Source organism: Mustela nivalis, assembly GCF_964662115.1.
Source record: "Mustela nivalis genome assembly, chromosome: 17".
NCBI classification, from domain to species: domain Eukaryota; kingdom Metazoa; phylum Chordata; class Mammalia; order Carnivora; family Mustelidae; genus Mustela; species Mustela nivalis.
Genome location: NC_139036.1, coordinates 36,575,011 through 36,593,316, shown reverse-complemented (window position 1 = coordinate 36,593,316; position 18,306 = coordinate 36,575,011). Strand labels below are relative to the sequence as shown.

General features: G+C 38.4%; 1 protein-coding gene across 24 annotated transcripts in view; it reads right to left on the bottom strand.

Annotated features, from left to right (window-relative positions):
• The window catches only part of MBTD1 (mbt domain containing 1), a 71,415-nt gene that overhangs the window by 21,386 nt on the left and 31,723 nt on the right, over nucleotides 1-18,306 (bottom strand). For 12 of the 24 annotated variants that reach the window (XM_082704612.1, XM_082704599.1, XM_082704614.1 and 9 more), the window contains 4 exons: nucleotides 15,214-15,353; nucleotides 13,783-13,897; nucleotides 12,652-12,734; nucleotides 2,708-2,825 (listed from right to left, as the gene is read on the bottom strand). In XM_082704612.1, the coding sequence (XP_082560738.1) occupies nucleotides 2,708-2,825; nucleotides 12,652-12,734; nucleotides 13,783-13,897; nucleotides 15,214-15,353 (456 nt within the window). The remainder of the gene's footprint in view (nucleotides 1-2,707; nucleotides 2,826-12,651; nucleotides 12,735-13,782; nucleotides 13,898-15,213; nucleotides 15,354-18,306) is intronic. The other 12 variants (XM_082704605.1, XM_082704604.1, XM_082704593.1 and 9 more) reach the window with 3 other exon arrangements.

Genomic DNA, 18,306 nt, shown 5'->3' with positions numbered 1-18,306 from the left:
AAACTCTGACACTCCATAGAGCTGGGGGCCGAGTGAGAACAGGCCCTGCTAACCAGTCCCCAGGAGAAGCCGCTGCTACTGGTGTACTGATCAAACTTTGAGAGCTATTTGTGTAATGTCATTAGTTTAACTGTTTTTAGAGCTCGGATTCCTCCCTTTTAATGTATTTTAATTTTACCCAGAGTTTCTTAAATTCTAGAAAAGAAATTCTTAGTGGAAATGGGGGTGGTAAAGTCCTACTAGAATGTGTAGTTTTGAAAATAAAAGAAAGAAGGTTATGGTAAGTCACAGAAATCCAGGTAAAGTAACATCTCAAAGAAACTGCTTGGTTGGGGTGCCTGGGTGGCTCACTCTGTTGGGCGGCTGCCTTTGGCTCGAGTTGCGATGCCAGGTCCTGGGATTGAGTCCTGCATCGGGCTCCCTGCTTAGCAGAGAAGTCTCCTTCTCCCTGTCTCCCTGCCTACTTGTGCTCTTTATCTTTCTGTCTCTCTCTCTCTCACATACACACACCTTTAATTAAAAAAAAAAAAAAGAAACTGCTTTGCTTAGATGAATAAATATTTTGGGTAATTTGGCAATTTGGTTGTGGCTACCTCAAGCGCCTAATTTTTTCTGTCCTATTTATTTGGAAATAAAATGTGAAAATGCTAGGTAAAAAAAGTTCAAAAAACACAAATAAATGTATATGAAAGGACTTAAAGACCGTACATACTAAGCAAACGGGAAGCCTTCTTAGAAAGAACAAAAAGTGTATGATATATCCTGTTTATAATAAACCTTCTGTTGGTAACAGATTTCAATTTTATTTAAGGCCTTCAGGGGAATAAAAAAGGCCCAACAAATTTATATTTTGGGCAGGGAGCTAAGTTCAGTCAGCATTTTCATGTGTTAAAAGCTATGATGAAAATTTACAGCATTAAAACCGTAAGTTTTAAAATTCAGTAATTCATGGACTAAATTATGAGTTTGACAACTGTTCTTGAGTTCTAGTTCATGATTAACATCAGGCTCAATTCTAAAATGTCATTAAAGTGGCTTAAAAATGATACATGATATAATTAGATAAAACAGAAATGTAAAACTGGAGATGGGAGGTGTAAATAATTCTTGGATATTAAACACACTGATCCTTAGATCTATTTAAATATAACTGCCTTAAACACCTAGGACAGAAAGACTATGTTGTTTTAGGGACGCCTGGGTGGCTCAGTTGGTTAAGCAGCTGCCTTCGGCTCAGGTCATGATCCCAGGGTCCTGGGATCGAGTCCCACATCGGGCTCCTTGCTCGGCAGAGAGCCTGCTTCTCCCTCTGCCTCTGCCTGCCTCTCTGTCTGCCTGTGCTCACTCGCTCTCTCTCCCTCTGTCTCTGACAAATAAATAAAAAAATCTTAAAAAAAAAAAAAAAAGACTATGTTGTTTTAAATTACAGTGCAGAGAACAACACAAGCATTTAGAGAGTACTTGTATAGCTGGGGGAACATTTCAAGGAAAAGCTGGGAACCGAATTGGGTAAAATGTCTGTGCAAAGGCACAGAAGTGCTAATAGGCTCTGTGAGGGAGGAGGGAGAACTCGCCTTATCAGAACAGAGATGGCATTTCTGCTGGGAAGCAACCAATGGAGAAACTCATCAATAACTATAAATGCCAACCACCTCGATCCTTTAAGGACAAAGAAGTGATTAAAGATGCTTGAGCAGGAAAAATAAAAAAAAAAGACGCCTGAGCAAAAAAATACAAGATCATCTTTAGTAAATCAAGTTTGTCTACAGTACGTAGCGAGCAGGCTGTTTGGGGGAGGATGGCTGGAAAGAGGACTAGAAAGAGTAGGATGCAATCAGACTTCTGACTAACTGAAGGACAACTTAGCTGAGTGGTTGTAGGCCCCATCCAGGCGTCCCGATGAAGGACTACAGTGCCCTACTGCACCATTCACTGAGCGCCTCGTCATAAATGCAGGGAGCATTTGGCAGATGGCAGCTCATGGAATAAACGAGGTGTTATACTTCTGCATATCACCTGCCCACAGTGTCGAACACAGGACATACCTAATGCATTTATGTGATAAGCAATAAGGCAGCAAAGGCCTAGGGGACATGGAAAGCAGTAGGAGTGAAGAAAAAGAAACCAACATAGAGGGAAATTATCAACACTAGTTTACTTTTGGTATTACGGACCTCATCACTCTTCTTAGCACCTCATATTTTTGTTACTTTTCCAAGTATTTCCCTACACCAGGGTGTGGCACACTATATAGTGGCCCACAGTCTGGCCTACTGCCTGATGTTTCTTACAGTCTGCATTTCAGAATGGTCTTACATTTTTAAATGGCTGAAAAAAAAAATCAAACACAGAATAACATTTCATGACACATGACAGTTACATATAAAACTGAAACTTCAGTGCTTGTAAATAAAGTTGTCACTAGCACACAGCCATGCCTATTCATTTATGTCTTGCCATGGCTGCTTTCGTGATATGATGTCAAGCTGAGGAACCATGACAGAGCTTGTACTGCCAAAACTAAAATTATTTACTGTTCAAGTTTTTTATTAAAAAAAAAAAAAAAAATAATAATTTGCTACCCTCTACCCTATTACTGCATTTCTTATTTACTTGGCAATATTTGTGAAATTTACAAATATGCTTTCTTACAAGTTAATAAAAACATAACTGGCAGTTTCTGGTAAATTATTATGTGTGCTTTCACCTGCTAATTTTACAATTCCAGCAATCCAGAAGACTTTGGTAGGTAGGCTGCAGTCTGTATTGGGAACTTCTACTCTCACATTTTCTGAGATATCACCCCAGCAGGTCCCCATAGGTGCCTGTCATATAAAAATTATTAAGTTATCATCTTATTAACATAAAGCCCAAAACACATTTTGTAAAATAAGCATTCCCATCAGTAACAGAAATATTAAATTAAAAATGCCATTTAATTCATTCATTTTTCTCTAAAAATAGAGTTGTTATTTCCTTTTTCACAGAATTCTATTTGGAAAAAGCCGGTGTGAGGGGCAAGCTTAAGATGAACAGAATTTCAAATATATTAGAATAGATCCATGCCAGCTTTGAAATTCAATACTGTTCTAATACAAGACCCGAGCAGCATTTTTTGTTAAAGCTATCACAAACTCAATAGATTTCACAGGACAAAGCAGATAAACTTATTACTTTTAAAATATATGCTTAATGAATGCACTTTACCTTAACCTCTAATTTTAAAGGGTCTGTCCAAAGAGCAGAAAGAAAAATACTTCCAATCAGCAATGGGGTTTCCAGTAACAGGAGAAACAAAACTTAGTTATCCGTATTTTCAAATTAAGATAAATTCATAAAACAGAAATACAGTCTGTTAAAGTGGACATGTGGCAAAAGCACCAGCTAAAGTTATTAAAAAAGTGGAGTTGAAGAGTTTCTGGAGATGCATATCATGGGGCAAACTGTTACATAATTTATTACTTATAAACAAAGAGACAACATTCACTGTTAGAACTGATAATCACTAGCCTTCACACTACTTGTTAGGATGCGGACTCAGAAAACTGATTAAATGAGTATCATGAAGAGATTTTCCCAAGTCTAACATGCCCAAATTACAATTTCCATTACATTTTGATCCTTAAAACTTGAGACCATTTATAATTATTTGAAGTTTAGGCAACGGTTAATTAAATAAAGTAAGTGAATTTAGGAATGCTGGTAATACTAAACAGTCTCTGTGGCTCTGACAATCAGCTCCTCGTTAAAAATAATTTAGAACCTTGAACATAGAGAAAAGGATATCAAAGACCTGATCATATGAACAAATCAGGAAAAGACAAAACAGCTTCAGAGCTCAAAGATGACCAAACAAAGACATCTAGGAGTTACACGATCTAGCCAATTTGAACATTGGGTAAATGTCTTCCATGCAAGGCTTCTCATACTTCGGTGGATGCCAACCCAACAGAAGGGTTAGCCTAAAATAGTACTCAACCCCTATCCTCTCAACAGTTCATGACATTTCTGAAGGAGAGGAAGAAAAGGTCAAATAATCCTGAACTAGAGTACATCTGGGCACCAAAGACAGAATCAAATTATGGCTATTACTTTAAGTAGCACAAGCAACAAAGTACTTAGAGACAGCGACCTATCTCAAATATTTGTGATTCTGGAAGGGTCCACGTAACTATCTCCCTGAACTCTGCAAAAAAACAATACATCTGTTATGACTACCCCTTTCTGCTCTTTTTGAATTGAAAGACTGGACTCTTCAGGTTCTGCTATCTCCCCCTATATCACTCTAGACTGTAGGGCCATCCCTATTGCCAGCAGATAGGATCAGAAAAGGAGAGGCTGGAAAGATGATAGATAACGTAGGTTAAGCTAAGATGTATTAACATAAAGACCATGTTTTCATTTCTGTGAGGATGAACCAATTAGAGCAGACAGATGCAGATGAATTTATGCTACAATAAGGCAGGGTATCCACCCCTCTTTGTTTGGCTGCCAAATCTTGTGGAATGGGTTTATTTTTTGTCGAGAAGAAAGAAGCCTGGTTATGCTGATAAATTGGGGGTTAGGTTGGCATACTCCTAAGTGAATTTGGCATAGAGCACTCCTCTCAGAGCTAGATAGGACAATTTCACCAGCTTTTTTTTTTTTTTTTTTTTTTGGGCCTTAACAATTATTTGCAGAAAATAGTTTTTAGTCACATTTTATTAAAGAAAATAAAGGGTCAATAGGCTTATTAAAAAATAAGGATAATATTCACTTTATTGGGGGATATTATGTTTTTGTCCCTACAGTCTGGATTGGTATAGGAGAAAGTAGCAGAAAGTGACATTTGTTCTTGCCTGTAAGGTTGTGGTTCTGCTAGGCCCTCTTAAACCAATCCATATGGTTCACTCTAAGAAACAAAAAATGAAGAAACAAAAACAACCAAAAAGAGCACCATAGTTTCTAAATAGCACGTGCTCAATGTGTTGAAATAATAAGGTAATTTCACAGATATATCTGCCCTTTTGTTTAAAATGAATACTCTTAATTGTGGAAGACGAAATGACCCAGGGCTTGACAGCCATCTTCATCCAAGTCATCTGTCTTCTCTTGCTGGCAGGAGGGATACCTCTGAAAGTCTGGATTGGCATAGCATGAACTAGCAGAACCATAATTTACAGGTAACAACAAATTTACCTTCCAGACTCAGGACGAGAGGTCCACCTCAGGCTCCTCCCAAATCAGGAAGATCTGCTTCACCACTTCCTGCTCCAGGGCCACTCGTGAGGGCTATCTGGGAGCGACTCTCCTTCCCTGCAAGGTAAGCTGTCATCAGGTCCTGCAGGACATGGCCAGATCCAAACACTGAGGGCTCCCCAGCACAAATGAATGACCACCTCCACCTGACTGTCGTCTATAAAAAAATAACTGGGTGGAAGTCTTATTTCCTGCACTTCAACAACATTCCCAGATAGTCCAACAGCCCAGATGGCTAGACTCTCAGAGGGCTGATACACTGTACACATGATGCCTCATGGCAGAAATACAAATTTCCCTCCACAGAACTGCCAACCTATTCTGATAACCACCCACAATCTTCAACAAGTGGGCAGAAGTTAGGCCTGAAGCTGCACAGAGGTAACCAAGAAAGAATCTAACCCAGCGATGGTATGACAACTGTACAAAAAGCCACCAATGAAAGACTAACAGGCATATGAGTATTAAGGTTCATCCAGTAGAGAAAGATGAAATACTTTTTGGCCCAAAAGGGAAGAAAACATTACAGGAAATTAACTAGACAGAAAGGAGAACTCCTAAATGCTACTCAGTGGAATTGGTTGGTTGAAATAGGAAAAAAAAAAAAGTTCCTTCTCCGGAAAGTCCACTCACCTTTTGATTTGAGACCAAAATCTACTTTTTGAGGTGGTGGCAGCAGGATGAGGGGGAGTGTGAGGAGAGCATAAAAGGAAAACGGGATGCGTGGGCTGGAAGCAAGATTAAGAATGGGAGAAGGCTATGTGTGTGTAAAAAGGGATAGGAAGCAGTGACTACTAATTTGAAAGGCGTAAAACAGCCCACCATTAAAAAAACCAAAAACAATGTATTAAGTCAATACTGTTGAACAATCAGGAGATCAAATCAAGAACCACTTTAGAAAACAGACTAAAATTAAAATAACCTAGACTATTTAGGTTTTCTTTAAAACATAAAAACATGACAAGTGATTTCTCTTATTCTAGAGTCTACTGTTTTCCTGTACAAATTCTACTGCACGGTGAGGCCTGTGCCAGCTAATTCAGCGGGAGCACTAACGAGTGCCAGGAACTAACTGAAGCTTTATTTCCATTAGAAAGAAATTCTGCAATCTAGGATGACATCTTGGAGGTTCTGAGTTCAGCGAGAAAGGACATGAGTACTTCAACTTTTAGTGGAGTCCTGTGTATGTGTAATCTAGGCTAAGGGAAAAAAGCCAAAAAAAAATTTTTACTTGAAATGCATTACTTTACTAATAAACACATACTTGAGAAATGGATCGTAAGTTTTACTATAAAGAGAAACTACTGTTACTGTATGTACACAAAGTTACTTGTGTTTTTGACCTTAAAATCCAAAACACACTTGTGTTATGTGTTGCAAAGAAGTACAAATAACCTTACCTTCTCAAAACACCTGACTTATAGTTCAGGTGTTTAAGAGAGGATTAGAATGTATCATGTAAGTGATACCAGATATATTTGTGGAGGCAGTAAAGTCAGCTTTATTTTTTTAAATTTTCAAATTTTTTATTTTTTAAAGATTTTGTTTATCTATTTGACAGAGAGATCACAAGTAAGCAGAGAGGCAGACAGAGAGATGGGGGGATGCAGGTTCTCCGCCAAGCAGAGAGCCCGATGTTGGGCTCAATCCCAGGACCCTAAGGATCATGACCTGAGCCAAAGGCAGAGGCTTAACCCACTGAGCCACCCACGTGCCCCTAAAGTCAGCTTTAAAGTTATAGTATACATGTGTACAAAGGGCCTTTAAAAAAAAAAACTAACAAAACTACAACTATTATCAAGGGAGAAAAAAGAAAGATGATTTCTGGTCTTAGCAAAGACACCAGAGTATACAGTCCAGTATCAAATGAAAGAAATTTCAAATCTGTAAGTACATGACTAAAGGTTTGGTTTATATGTTTCACATCCACTTGATAATAGCACATTTGGCTTGTGCTGTAACGTCTAGAGAGAAATGTTTTACTTAACTTTAAAAGGTGAGTCATGGGAAAAGGACTGCTTCAATTTAAAAGACTACACTCTTATGGGGGTGCCTGGGTGGCTCAGTGGACTAAACCTCTGCCTTCAGCTTGGGTCATGATCTCAGGGTCCTGGGATCGAGTCCCACATCAGGCTCGAGCCTGCTTCCTCCTCTCTCTCTCTGCCTGCCTCTCTGCCTACTTGTGATCTTTCTCTGTCAAATAAATAAATTCTTAAAAAAAAAAAAAAAAAAAAAAAAGTAGCTGTCTTCAGCTCAGGTCATTGGGTGGCTCAGTCAGTTAAGTAGCATGCTCAGGTCATGATCCTGGGGTCCTCGGAGCAAGCCTCACATCAGACTCCCTGCTCAGGGGGAAGCCTGCTTCTCCCTCTCCCTCTGCCTACATGTACTCTCTATCCCTTTGTCCAAAAAAAAAAAAAAAAACCAACTTAAAAAAAAGGACTACAGTCTTTAAAAAAAATTAAGATTGCTTTAAAATTCAATGTTCTGCATACACACTGATCAACTGGAGGCTCTCTTGGGTTCAAACATAAATTACTAGAGGAAAATCACCTGTGAATTTCATGAATGTATACCGCACACCTAACTGGCACTGGTACTGCAGTAATATAGTGGATTTTTCCACAGTTAGGATAGATATGGATACTGCTTTTAGAGGCTGTGAAAAAACAGGAAATATATATTGAAAAAAATAGAAATATATGTAGATACATATATATGTGTATCTGTGTGTGTATAATCAGTCTCTGCTCCTGTACCTGGCACAGAGCCTTTAAAACCCTTGTAATTTTCTAAGCGATAAGAGCACTAAGAGCATCTTTTGTTCTTACACTGGTTTCTGACCCGGGTCCTGATATAGAGCTCCTCAATGGTTTGTAATCTCTTAAGTGATAGAAGCACCTTTTGTTCTAGTGGGGAGACTCTGGGTGGGCTCCTAGATAGCCTCAGGATGGGACTGGTCACCATGAAGATGAGCCTATGAGTAGAAGCTCAGAACTCTCAGCCCCAGTCCCCATCCCCTGGGAAAGGGTAAGGGTGTGGAGACTGAGCTCATGACTGATCCTGCCTATACAATGAAAGCCTTCATCAGAATCCTAAAATACAGGCTTCCCCCGCCATCCGGAAGTAGATAAAATCAATCTTAACTATAACTGTTAAACCTCTTGTAAGCCAAAACAGCATAAGGTGAGGAAATGCTTTTTGTTTCCTGAAAGCAAAAATCCTTTCCTGGTTTCTTTTGGTTGGTGACAGCAAGTACTAATGCAGGCCTTTTGTAAAAGTGGAGTAGTCTACAGCGGACATTTGGATAGTGAGGGAATCTGTAGATGGGGCCCAGAGAGCTTCTGGGTTGCTGATTACATGGGGCTGGTAGGAAGTGGCATAACCCAGAGAGAGCGGGAAGTTCCATGTGCCTTCTCATAACCTTGCCTCATGTATCTTTTCATCTGGCTGTTCACCTGTTATCCCCTTTATAATCAACTGGCAAATGCAAGGGGACGCCTGGGTGGCTCAGTTGGTTAAGCAGCTGCCTTCGGCTCAGGTCATGATCCCAGCGTCCTGGGATCGAGTCCCATATCGGGCTCCTTGCTCCGCAGGGAGCCTGCTTCTCCGTCTGACTCTGCCTTCCACTCTGTCTGCCTGTGCTCGCTCTCGCTCACTCTCTCTGACAAATAAATAAAATCTTAAAAAAAAAAAAAAAAAAAACACTGGCAAATGCAAGGATTCATTTCCCTGTAAGCCATTCCAGCAAGTTACCGAACTCAAGGAACAGGTCATGGGAACCCTTATTTGCAGCCAGTTGGTCATAAGCACAGGTAACAGCTGGGACTTCAGATTGTTAACTGAAGCAGGGCTAGTCTTGTGGGACTGAGGGATATGATTAACCTGAGGGATATGATTAACTCCAGGTAGACAGTGTCAGAACCGAGTTGACTTGTCAGACACCCAGCTGGTGTTGGAGAATTACCTGATGTATGGAAAACCTACACATCTGGTGTCAGAAATACCGTGTGGTAGCAGTGTATGAGTAAAAGAAGCACAGGAACGTTTTCCCTATAGAGGCTTAATTAAAAACTATGAAAAAAAAAAAAAACCCAAAACAAAAAAATTTAAATTATGAGAAGAAGGTCAAAGCCCAAAACTGATATATAATCCAGCTACTGAAAAAAGTAGCAAGAGTTTCATTTACAATAAGAGACAGATTAGATGAACTAGATGATTTTTAAGATATATTACAGTTTATTTATTTATTTTTATTTTTTATTATTTTTTTAAAAATATTTTATTTATTTATTTGACAGTGAGAGATCACAAGTAGGCAGAGAGGCGGGCAGAGGGAGAGGAAGGGAAGCAGGCTACCTGCTGAGCGGAAAGCCCGATGTGGGGCTTGATCCCAGGACCCTCAGATCATGACCCAAACCGAAGGCAGCGGCTTAACCCACTGAGCCACCCAGGCACCTCCGAGATATATTACAGTTTTGTGACCGCATGATTTATGATTAATTAAAAGTGTTATTACCTAATTCCGTGGTTTCCAACTCCGGAGACCGCCAGAAAAGGGAAAGCCAAGGGTCAGGGGCCAAGGTTTTGGCCACCCCACCCCATCCTTGCCAGGACAGTCAGTGCAGCTTCCTCTTAACCTGACTATGTCTATTAGGGAAAAGAGTAATAATTCTGAAGCTTATACAAACAAACCCCCAAAAATCAAAAACCAGAAAAAAGAAAAAGTCTCAAAACTACCAAACTACAACCTACACAGGATGAAAGATATACTAGGTACATGGCAATCATGATACACAGATTGGAAGCAGGTATATTTAATAACAGTTGAGGCTCAATTTCCTTTGCTAATTATAAAAATGTCAACATTGCTGTAACTGAGTAACTCAGTGAGGCACTGTGAATAATTACAGCAACTATCAAAGAGGACATAGTCCTACGATATACTTCGTAGAAACTTTATTCCCAGAAGTTTAACGATAGACTGTGGAAAAAAAGAGATCCACTGCTGAAATCCTATGATTTTAAAACTAATGACAATCACACTTAAGTGCCAGGAAATATAAAGTGTTTGTTTCCCTATGATCCTTACTCCAGAAGAGGTTGGGTTACCTTAAAGTAGCAAGGCACTCAACTCAGGGCTCGGACACTGCTCCCAGCCCCAATTTTTGGTTCAATCAGAATAGTTCTGCTTCCATCTTACACACTGCATGTTTCTTAAAATTATGTTTGGAAAATAATCCCCTATGAGCAGGAAATGACCCCCAACCTGTGCTCAAGTTGGGGACAAGGCAGAAGTGGAACTTAGAAGAAGTTGGCCTTACTGATCAACCAGTTTTAGGGCAGGCAGTTTGAGTCTTAGAACACTAGGAGATGGACGAAACAAGGCAGGGACTTGCGCTCCCAGCAGCTCCTGACAACAGACTTCCTAAAGCCAAAGCCAGTAACTCTCCTTGGAGACCTAGAAAACTACCTGGGGGAAGAACCAGCTCTGAGGGATAAAATCAAGTGCAGCGTGAGATCTGACTAAAACCAAAGGGATTCAAGTGAAGATACTGGTTAAGGCAACAAAGCAAACTCATTTGTACTAAAATAAACTAAGAAATTATCGTTATCAGTCGCTTTCCTACTCAGTGAGAAAAAGGCAGTAAAGAAAGATGAGTGGAGAAGGAAGACACTGGGTGACAGATGCTTTGCTCCTGAGTGAGAAATGGGAGTGCACAAAATAATGCAATAAGGCTAATAATACAATAAGGCTAGCTGCTTTAATCTACATGATAGAACGCTTTAATCTTAAAAAAGCCAAGTTGAAAACAAAACCAGTTTCATTATTAGAGATTTTTCTTACAAAGAACTTTAATAGACATGGACACGAATAAAATGTGCTTCTCAGATTTTGAAATGCTTTTTTAAAAAAATACCTTAACTACTTACATAACACAGCTTTACATGGTTTGTGGTATCAAAATATAAACGGACCCCAGAATACTAAAGACAGGAAAAGAGATAAAGGCTACTCAGAAGAGACAACAAATTTCCAGGTATCTGAGATGAAGGAGTTAAATTGTAATTGAGAACTTAGGCTGAGTTTGAGTTTCTCAAAAGCACAAAGAACTGTAGAGAGAAAGAGAAAGATCTGCTTTGCCGTTCTTTTCTGTTGCTGTTGCTATATATTTATTTAATCTATTTCACAAACGTGACACTACTATCCACCCTACGGTGAAGGATTTTACCTACTTTGCACTGGATAAAGTTATCTAGGATCCCACTTATACCACCAACTAAGGCTGAACACCTGTACTTTCAGGAAAGAAAACTAGCAAATTAAGGACTCAGCTTTAGTTTATATTTCTACCACAGCTTTCATATGCTCTGCCTTGACTAAGAGTCTGTATTGGCTGTGAACTAAAATTCATTTGAGTTTCCACAGCAAGAATTCAAGCTCAGTTTTGCCCACATGCTGTTATTTGAAAGTGAAGTCCTAACTTAAGAAAATGTTTAGTGTAAGCAAAATTTCATTCATTAATTTTCTAAATTCTCTTTTCTTTTTGTACATAGTAGCAAAGTTGTTTTTATTTTTGTTTTTTTTTAAATAGCAGATAGAATCTTTAAATATAAATTAAACTTGTAGTAAGGTAAAAAAAAAATTGGAGAGAAGTAATCACAGATCATTTAACAAGAAGGAAGAGGAGCAAAAGGAACAAAGTTATCTTTGGATAATGTTTTTAACTTAATTCTGAATTACTTCATATACTCTATAAGATCTACTTGCCAAAAAGGACATCCTGCAAAGGGTTTTCTGGTATGTGTCATATATTTCAGCCCACAATGCTACATTACTAACAGTTCCTTCTCTGTTTTTTTGATTTTACCTTTGGAGACAAAAACATAACTGGAAGAAAGATCCTTCCTTTTCTGAAATATCAGGTCAGCTCAGAAAGATTTAGGTAACATGCACGATGGAGGTTTGTGTTACGCTGAACCATACGACACTGCCAATACACATGACATACAAAAGCAGCAACTGTGTATGGTTCAGCTTAATATGAAAATTAGAGAAGACTAGTACTTTTCCCTATTTGAGTAATTTCAAGTTGTAATTTACTTTTTATTTTATTCTTTTTGGTGGGCAGGAAAGCAAGGTTTATTGAGCAATAGCAAAGTGATAGCACAAAGCTCCCCAATAGGGAGGTCCTGGGACCTGAGAGGGTTGCCCACAAATGATAACTTCTTTAAAGAACACTTGCACATCTTCTAGAAATTGTTTTTATTACTAGTAAGTATAATAAAAAGTAACATTTTTATGACAAAGTATAAAATAAAGACCTCCTAAAGACAAGATACTTTGGATGTTATTGTATCTTCGGCCTTAAACAATGACTAAGCATTTCAATAGGTGAGAAATTCCATACTCACATGTTTAAAGCAGGTAACAGGAGCTGCTATAAAGCTATTGCTATTGATGTAGTTACCCCAGCTGAAGCCCTCCATGGATACTGCTGTGGGGAAAAAAAATACATGTAGATGTATTACAATTCTCAAACCTTTTATTTACAAGACAATATGAAATGATACAAAATTAACTTATCACCTTGAAAGAAAGTTTTCTTTTTTTCCTGTAAAGATTTAAAAACTTTTCTGAATAAACATGAACTTTTGCATAGATCATACCTGCAAACAAAAAGCAATTTAAGTCTTCCATACATAGTATAAGCTGTTTGGAAAGCGAAAAAAGAAAGAGCTCTTCAGTAATCAGCGGGGAAGAACAGCTGAGAGCAGAAGTGTTCAAAGAATGCCATGACTGCTTTTGGGTTTTTATTCCCAAGCAGCTTTTACTGGGCACCGCAATGAGATCTCTATCCGGTATCTGCCACAGATACCTTTAGGAGGGTTTTTCATTGCTTTACTCCCTGTTACATCTCCCTACTTCTCTGCTTTCCTGTCAAGAATCTTCTTCTTTTTTTAAGATTTTTATTTATTTATTTGAGAGAGAGACAGTGAGAGAGAGCATGAGAGGGGATCGGGTCAGAGGGACAAGCAGACTCTCCATCGAGCTGGAGCCTGATATGGGACTCGATCCCAGGACTCCGGGATCATGACCTGAGCCAAAGGCAGCTGCTTAACCAACTGAGCCACCTAGTCGCCCTCCTATCAAGAATCTTCTATTAGAAATGATGCTTTCCTCAATCTATTCTTCTTGCTATTCTCTTCTCCTGCAAATATTGCTAAACGTCTTATTTCTTTGCTTTTTATATCCTCAACGCTCCCCACCATCCACAGCATAGAGAACCTGTACACAGAAAATAATAAGCCAGATAAAAAATGCTAAGGATACTGCCCCAAGCACTGTGAACTTGGGAATACAACTACTCTCTTCTAGAATAATTTACTGAAACCAAAACAACCATGAGGAAACCTAATGTCATAATATACCAGTTGGGCCTAGAAGTAGCTTAGTTAACAAAAATGCAAAATTAAAATGTCATTAACTCAAACTAAATGAATCAGTATCAAATATTTCACCTCTATTATATTCACCGATATTACCTGCTTTAGTCTTTGCTTGATTTTGCAAGGTAGCTTGATACTGAGCATATGCGGCTAGTTTAGCAACTAAAGGTTGTTTCTGAAGAACTTTCGCTTTCTTTGTTGGAGGCTTACCCTGAAACAAGAAGAGTTAAGTAAATAGGATTCTTTCTCATCCACCCCCCTCCACCGAAAAAATTAACCTGATTGCATACTACTCATTCTGCTTAAGTAACATCAAGGGTTTAGAAAATTATTAAAGCAGAGGAAACATACAAGATATTTTAATATGAGAAATGTCTTTTTGAGTTCTGCTACAATGTAGACATCTAACATGGGTAGCAGAGCTGGCACAGACTAAAACAGCAATATGCAAATTAATATGTTAATAAAAAATTATATCCCATAAGATGTTAAACATAGGCTGTGGTGGATACTTGATTCCTTCTTATACTAGATAAAACCAGTGGTTATTCACTCATGCAGGTTGCCAAGCATTGCTATTTATATGGTAAGAGAAGATAATTTAATGTTTAAAGAGCAAGTGACTGAGGTTTATACCTTTAGTGCTAACGCAAAAGATCAATGACAAAATGATCATGGGCCAAATTCACAGTGTGACAAACTGCCATCCATTTGGGTACAGACCACTGCTCAGGATCTTACGTAATGTCTATCTGAAATATAGAAATACATCTAAGTGATGTATTTCCTTAATCTGGGGAATTTATATAATCCTTTCAGTGCTATGTAATGATCACAGCTAAGTTAAAGGAGAGTAAGCAAAATGTGATCAAAATAAAATCTATTACAGAAATCAATTAAGTGCCTTAAAAACATTGTTTATATGCTCTAATAGTAACAACTTAGTTAAATGGTCAAATCTCCGTTTTGTAGGCATTGCTGTCCATTTAAAGAAAGATGAATTTCTTTTTATACCATGAACATTCTCAAAAAGGTTAGTTGGATTAACCAAACACATTTGTTCAAGGTATCAAACAGGCTGCAATCTGTAGTAGAACGCAAAGATGATGGAGAAATAATACCAAAGGGTAAATCATTTCTCCCCCAATACTGAATGATTCTACCTTGATATTAACTCAAAAGAAAACAGGGGGAAAGAAAGGCTTCAGTTCCTGTACATAACAAGGTGTTTATTATATTTATGCTTATTCAGAAAAAGAAGACATATTTTTCATTCACTTATAGAAACAGTTCATAGTTTACTTTGGATAGTGTGTCTTGTCTATTTATAACAGCTGCTTCATTTTATGGACTGAGCAAACCCTGGGGACCATATATTTCCAAAAAAAAAAAAAAAAAAAAGGGGAGGGTATAAAGTGGGAGCTGGCCAACTGGGTAGAGTGGAGTGCAGTGAATCACAATCAAATGAAAGGTAAACAGTGAAAACCATAGAAATAACAGATATAAGGAACAAGAAGGTTTCTGTACCGTTACCTGAAGTCTGGCCAAAATGCTTGCCTTCTTGGAGTTTGACGAATAGCTTCGTGAACATGAAACGCTACAGAAACGCTTAGTTTTGGAGTAAAAAGCATCTCGCACACCAACCATCCCACACATTTCGCAGGTAGCTAATGAAGAAAACGAAAACACTGGTGTCATGGTCATAAAATAAAACCGTTTTTTTTTAATCTCACAGTTTTATTAACTTATTACCTAAATGTTTTATTTTAAACATGAGACATACAATGTCTTCTGTTACAGAAATGATGGAAAATCCTCCACGAAAGTTAGAGAAAAGACTGGTATGATGCCATGGCTACGGCTCCAGAAAGTCTTGGCCGTAGCTCAAAGTCTAACAGGTTTTACAAAGGGTCTGAACCCACAAACAAATATAAAGCAGATTCCACTTACATGTCCTTAGTGCTCACCATGTGCCAGGCATTTTCATAGACACTAAGAGTGCTAGCCTTTTGAGAGGATTATAAACAAAACATAAGAAGTGGTGCAATGCAACGTTTAACATGAGGCACGACCTTGAAAGAGCCAAGTCTCGGGAAAATGCTAAGGGTAATACACAGATTCTTTCATGTTATGTTCAGAGGACAAGAAGGAAAGGACAGGCTCAAAGCTTGAGGTAGATGCTTGATTATTCCCTCTGATAAGAGGAAAACAAGACTCTGCTTCCTAATGTGCCTCTTTTGTAAATTTGTACACTGGACAACAATCTGAAAGGCAGAATTAGAAGAAGGGTCACAAGAACTGAAGTTCAAAATAGGTAAGCAGATATGAACTGGGAGTGGGACTGCTAGGTCAGGACAGTTCTAGTTTCAGTTTTTCGGAGGAACTGCCCGACTGTTCTATAATGGCTATATACAACTTTACATTCCCATCAGCAGTGTGTAAGTGTTTCCTTTTTTCCATATCCTCACCAGCATTTGTTCTCTCTTATCATTTTGGTAACGGTAACAGTCATCCCAACAGGTGTAAGGTGGCATCTCACTGTGGTTTTGATCGTTATTTTCCTGATAATTAGTGATGTTGAGCTTGTTTCATGTACCTGTAGGCCATCTGTATGTCTTCTTAGGAAAAATGTCTATTCAGGTCCTTGTCCATTTTTCATTTGAATTTTTGTTTGTTTTTATGCTACTGAGTTGTAGGAATTATCAGATATGATTTGCAAATATTTTTTCCCATTCTGTAAGATGCCTTTTCAACTTACTGCTTTCATTATTGGGTAGAACTCCTTAGTTTGATGTAGTCCCATTTTTTTTTAAAAATTAAGATTTAAAAAAAAATTTATTTGACAGACAGAGATCACAAGTAGGCAGAGAGGCAGGCAGAGAGAGAAAGAGGAGGAAGCAGGCTCCCTGCTGAGCAGAGAGCCCGACCAGGCAGAGGCTTTAAACCACTGAGCCACACAGGTGCCCCGTCCCATTTGTTTTTGCTTTTGTGTCTAAACTAAGAAATCACCAGTGTTTTGACCAGTGTCAAAAAAGCTTTCCCCTATTTTCCTGTGTTTTAGTTTTAGGTCTTAGGTTAAAGTCTAATCCATTTCAAGTTAATTTCTGTTGATTGGTGCAAGAATCCAGTTTCATTCCTTAGCATGTGCATATCCAGTTTTCCCAACACCATTCATTAAAGAGATTGTCCTCGCCCTATTCTGTATTCTTCTTGCCCTTTTCAATAATTAGTTGACTGATAATCAGTATTTCAATCAGATATCTGCATTCCCGTGTTCACTGCAGCATAAGTCACAAAAGCCAAGAAAATTAAAACATTTACATGTACTCTGAAAGATGAATGGAGATATAAAATGTGGTGTGTAAATATATACACACATAAAATACTATTCATTCACAAAAAAAGAAGAAAATTCTACCATTTATGACAACAGGGTTAAACCTGGAGGGAATATGCTAAATGAAATAGTGTATGGGATTATTTACACGGGGAATCCTTAAAAAAAAAAAAGGCCGATTTCATAGAAATAGAAAATAGGATGGTGCCTGCCAGCCTCTGGGGGGTTGGTGACATGTAGGTTAAAGGGTATAAAGTTTCAATTATAAGAACAGTAAATTGTGAAGATCTAACATACAGCATGGTAAGTGTAGTAAATAATACTGTACTGTGGGGATGCCTTTTGGTTGAGTGTCTGTCTGCCTTTGGCTGAGGTGATAATCCCAGGGTCCTGGGATCCAGTCCCACATCTGGCTCCTTGCTCAGCAAGGAACCTGCTTCTCTCTTTGCCTGCTGCTCACCCTTGTTTGTGCACACTCTCTCTGGCAAATAAAAAAAAAATCTTAAAAAAAAAAAGTAATACTGTACTGCATACTGTTAAGTTGCTGGGAGTAGATATCGTGTTCTTTTCCACAACCCTACACACAGAAGAACTATATGAAGCGATGGATAGGTTACTTACCTTGATCTTGGTAATCATTGAACAACATGTATGTATGTACGTGTATAAATACAGAATCATCACGTTGTACATATTAAATACATACAACCATATTTGTCATTTATTCCTCAAAAGAGGGGGGAAAAAAAACAAACCCAGAAAGTAACACAGCAAACAAATGCCTGAGTGGGTTTAAATCTCCACCCAGTTAAACTGGAGGGACCTGTAGTTCCACCAGTACTTAAAAATCTCTTGCGAAATGATGAAAGAAAGATAAGGTACCACAGGATTAGAGATGAAGAAAGGATGTTTAAAGAGAGAAAAAAACAGTTCTCTGTTGAAAAAATTACAGAACAGATAAGTAAAAAGGTCTGTGACCTTCTAGGTAAAGAAGTTGTGATCCTAAGGGACAGTGAATCTTTGTCAAGAATTCTACATATCCAACTATGATTCCCAGGACAAGTCTGTAAGCGCCACCAAGGCAGGGACTATTCTGTATTGTTTCTCTCTGCATCTCTAGTATTTAAAATAGACCTGGACACATAAAGCCTCAATAAGCCTTATTTCCTTTGGTGATAAGGACTAGTACTGGACTGGTAAAACTAAACCATGGCAAGAGTATAGTTTGAACAACATGGGTTTGAACTACGTGGGTCCACCTGTATGTGGATTTTTTTTCAGTA